This window comes from Ursus maritimus, unplaced genomic scaffold, assembly GCF_017311325.1.
Source record: "Ursus maritimus isolate PB19 unplaced genomic scaffold, ASM1731132v1 scaffold_23, whole genome shotgun sequence".
Lineage (NCBI taxonomy): Eukaryota > Metazoa > Chordata > Mammalia > Carnivora > Ursidae > Ursus > Ursus maritimus.
This window is the reverse complement of record NW_024424786.1, coordinates 30,711,334-30,715,084: the sequence shown is the minus strand read 5'-3', so window position 1 is coordinate 30,715,084 and position 3,751 is coordinate 30,711,334. Positions and strand designations below refer to the sequence as shown.

Here is a 3,751-nt window from a genome sequence, read left to right as displayed (position 1 = left end):
CCATCTTGTTAGTGAGTCCGCTGAGGCCGAAGAGGTCCATGCATGTGCCTGCGGTCACACAGAGAGCACTGGCAGAGCCAGGATTCAGACCTACGGGTCTCGGCCCTGCCACGGCCGGGGGCGCTAACTGCAGGCATGTTCTGCAGCCTGGCCGAGCCTCGGTGTTCTCATCTGGCAGATGGGGGTGGGAGCTAACGAGGTGGGCGTTGGGACATGCACGTCCCCTCGGAGCCCAGCCGGGTCTGTGATCGCAGCCCCCCACGGCCCGGCCTCGCGACATTTAGAGGTATGCCAACCTGCTCCCGCCCGAGCACCCGGGCTCACCCCGCACTGCCTGGCTGCCCCTGCAGACCATTACTGGGACTTCCACCCGCACCACGTGCACAGCGAGTTCGAGAGCTTCGCCGAGAACCACTTCACGGAGCTGCAGAGCGTGCAGCCCCCCCAGCTGCAGCAGCTCTACCGCCACATGGAGCTGGAGCAGATGCACGTGCTCGACACCCCCATGGCGCCCACCCACGCGGGCATCGGCCACCAGGTGCGTGCGGCCGCCGGGCCCGCGGGACCGGGCTGTGGTGAGGCGGGCGCTTCACAGGAAGCTGACACAGGCTCTTACTCAACTCGGCTTCCTGCCCCACAGCGCCAACGGCGGCCGGAGCCCCAACGGCTGCCTCCTGACCCTCCGACTGACCTCGTGACCCCACACCCCTTATCTGCCTTCGCCCGGCGATGGACAGAGCCCCGATAGTTCCCACCCTCCGCTGGTCCACCTGACCACGGTGGCCCCCCTGGCCCCCACTGCACCCCCCCATCCACTGGCCCCTTATGGACCCGGTATCTGAGTTGCTGGACACTGACCTCCACTGGCCTCCCTGTCTCCACTGACCCCCTTTATTGACCCTCCTCAGCCCCATGGACCCTAATCCCCATCAGTGACCTCTGTTAACCTCTACCACCCCTCACTGACCTCCACTGGCCCTTCCCTCTCTTCTCACCCACTTATGAAGCCCCATTCACTCCCTAACCCAACCTGTCGGTCCCTCTGCCGTGCCTCCCCGACCCCAGGAATGCCAGGCCATACGGCACCGCTGTGCATCTGGGGAAAGGGCGCCCTTTCCCCTGGCCACGCAGCCATGAACCAGGGGGCCCAGGGTGGGCCGGATTCCAGCAACCGCTGGCCCCCCTCAACCCACGCCCTTTGTGGAGTTCACCCTGCCTGACCCCTGTAACCTGACTGACCTCCAACTTCCCCAGCCTTCTCCCAGATCTTTGCCCCTTGCTGTCCTCCTCACCCTCCTTACTCCCTCTTCTCTTGCTAGGATGACCCCTACCCAGCAGCCCTGAGCTGTGAACTGGGCCTCACTGACCTCAACCCTCTTTCCCTGCCTTTCCAGGTCTCCTATACCTACCCCGGATGTGCCTCCCATACCCCTCCCTGTCCCCGGCCCAGCCCAGCTCGGATGAGGAGGAAGGCGAGAGGCAGAGCCCCCCGCTGGAGGTGTCTGACGGGGAGGCCGACGGCCTGGAGCCGGGGCCTGGCCTCCTGCATGGGGAAACAGGTAGGGCGGCCCAGTCATCCGGCCCGGCCCCGACCCTGGCCATTACATGCCCCCTGCACCCCAGCCAAGGCCACAGAAGTCATGCCACAGAGCTGAGTGTGTGTCCGGATCTGTGAGCGTGGGAACGTCAGCCCAAGTGTGCGCGGCCTCTGTGACCGTCTGTGCCCGTTCGTGTGTCGGTGAGCACACGCACACGGGTGTGTTACAAACACGCACAGACAGCTCTGTGACGGGGTGTGGGAAGATGTATGCACGTCCGTACCTCTGTGGGTTGCGTGTGAAGGGGTGTGAGCGGGTGTGAACGCCAGGGTCCTCGTAGACCACCCCTTCCCCCAGTCCTTCCCCAGTTGCCGTCCCCCAGGGGGTCCCCATCAGGGAGAGGTAAGGATGCTGACCACCTCCCGCCCGCAGGCAGCAAAAAGAAGATCCGCCTCTACCAGTTCCTGCTGGACCTGCTGCGCAGCGGGGACATGAAGGACAGCATCTGGTGGGTGGACAAGGACAAGGGCACCTTCCAGTTCTCGTCCAAGCACAAGGAGGCGCTGGCCCACCGCTGGGGCATCCAGAAGGGGAACCGCAAGAAAATGACCTACCAGAAGATGGCCCGCGCCCTGCGCAACTACGGCAAGACGGGTGAGGTCAAGAAGGTCAAGAAGAAGCTCACCTACCAGTTCAGCGGGGAGGTGCTGGGCCGCGGGAGCCTGGCCGAGCGGCGCCACCCGCCCCACTGAGCCCAGGCCCGCAGAACCCACTGGGCCCGCCAGGCCTCCCCGCTGGCCATAGCATTAACCCCTCACCCGGCCCGGACACAGGGAGGCAAGCTCCCAGGGGCCGGGGCAGGACTGTGGCGGGCCGGGCCTCGCCTCACCCGTCCACTCCCTCCTCCAAGCCCGCTACCCACACCCTTTCCTCGCCTCCCAGCGGGCCTCCGGCCCCGGCTCCAGAGGGCCACCTGGGCGTCTGACCCCAGGGAGGGGTCGGCCTTGCTTAGTGCGACCCGGGGTGCTGCCTTGGAAGTTCGAAGTCACCACACTCGTGTACATTGAACCCTTCTTCTTAGGCGTCTGTCCCTTGCCACACCTCCTCCCCGTTAGCTTCCTCAAGGAAAAAAATTATTAAAGTTATTCTCGGTGAGTCCTCTCGTAGCACAGAGTCTCTTTTACAATTTTTTGTGCGTCTTGCCTGGGCGTCCCCGTCTGATCTCGTTTTTTCTCATTTGTCCATCGGGCATTTACTGAGGACGGCACTCAGTGCTGGACGCTGGGGACATCAGGACAACAGGACAAATGACACACGGTAGCTGACCCGGAGTTAGAGCTGGTGGGAGAACAAGTCCTTGGTCGTTCTTAGGAGAATAAATCATGAAAAAGCCCTCTCTGCCTGGTAAATGGGCTTTTTAGAAATGCCTCAAAGAGGCTTAAACTCTTGGTGACGGCTCCCGTGAGGATGAGAATAGGAAATTGTGGCCGCAACACTGGATTTTCTGGCTATTTATTACATGTCAGCCTTGAGAGGCGAAGTCTAATATCATCCCATTTTATAGACTGGGAAGCTGAGTCTTGGAGAGGTCAAATGATTTGTCCAAAGTCACACAGCTGGGTGAGGGGTGAACCGAATCCCGCCGCATGCGGGCTGCTAGGTGAGTGTGAGGCAGGAAGCCCCAAGTGTCTGGAGTGGGGTGCTGGTGAGCACGGACCCCACGTACATAGCGGCTTCTAGTCCGCAAGGGAGAAGCAGAAAAGGATGAGCCTGGAAGGCTCAAGCATCTTGCTTCCAAGATGTGGTGGAAGACAGCGGGGAGAGAGGAGACGTCCCCATGCAGCCGGCAGGCCTTAGGGAGCCCAGACTTGGGGGCCCTTAGCATCAGGGCAAATACCCCCAAACACCTCCTTGCCCCGAGGGCTAAACCGTGACCTCCCTTCTCAGGTCTCCAAGCCCCAGGAGAGGGTAAGTGGTGCTCAGTCCTCCTTAAAGAATGTTAAGGAGCAGGCAATACAGTTACAAGTAGTTGAAAAGCCCTGGGCAGGGCAGAGAAGAACGGATTGCGCGGTGGAAAGGAATGGGAAGTTTGGGCCACGTGGCAGTGCTTCCGGAGAGAATTCCTCCCTCCCGGCTGCGAGGGGCACCTGTTCCTGATAATGGATCTTGCTTGGAGAGAGTCACGGGTAATTTGCTTCTTTCTGTGCCTCCAC

General features: G+C 61.7%; 3 protein-coding genes across 3 annotated transcripts in view; all 3 read left to right on the top strand.

The window, feature by feature from the left end:
* Positions 1–127, top strand: part of LOC103672387 (transcription factor PU.1) — a 15,292-nt gene extending 15,165 nt beyond the window's left edge. Inside the window, exon 6 of the mRNA XM_040639808.1 lies at positions 65–127. Within this exon, the coding sequence (XP_040495742.1) occupies positions 65–127 (63 nt within the window). The remainder of the gene's footprint in view (positions 1–64) is intronic.
* Positions 23–1,367, top strand: LOC121104764 (transcription factor PU.1-like). Its single transcript, XM_040639075.1, has one exon. It carries the CDS (start codon positions 179–181, stop codon positions 746–748), a length of 570 nt encoding a protein of 189 aa, XP_040495009.1. The 5' UTR covers positions 23–178; the 3' UTR covers positions 749–1,367.
* Positions 1,368–1,396: 29 nt separating this feature from the next.
* Positions 1,397–2,693, top strand: SPI1 (Spi-1 proto-oncogene). The gene is made up of 2 exons (XM_040639076.1): positions 1,397–1,559; positions 1,971–2,693. The coding sequence occupies exons 1-2, from the start codon at positions 1,415–1,417 to the stop codon at positions 2,288–2,290; spliced, it is 465 nt and encodes a 154-aa protein (XP_040495010.1). The 5' UTR covers positions 1,397–1,414; the 3' UTR covers positions 2,291–2,693.
* Positions 2,694–3,751: the final 1,058 nt, after the last annotated feature.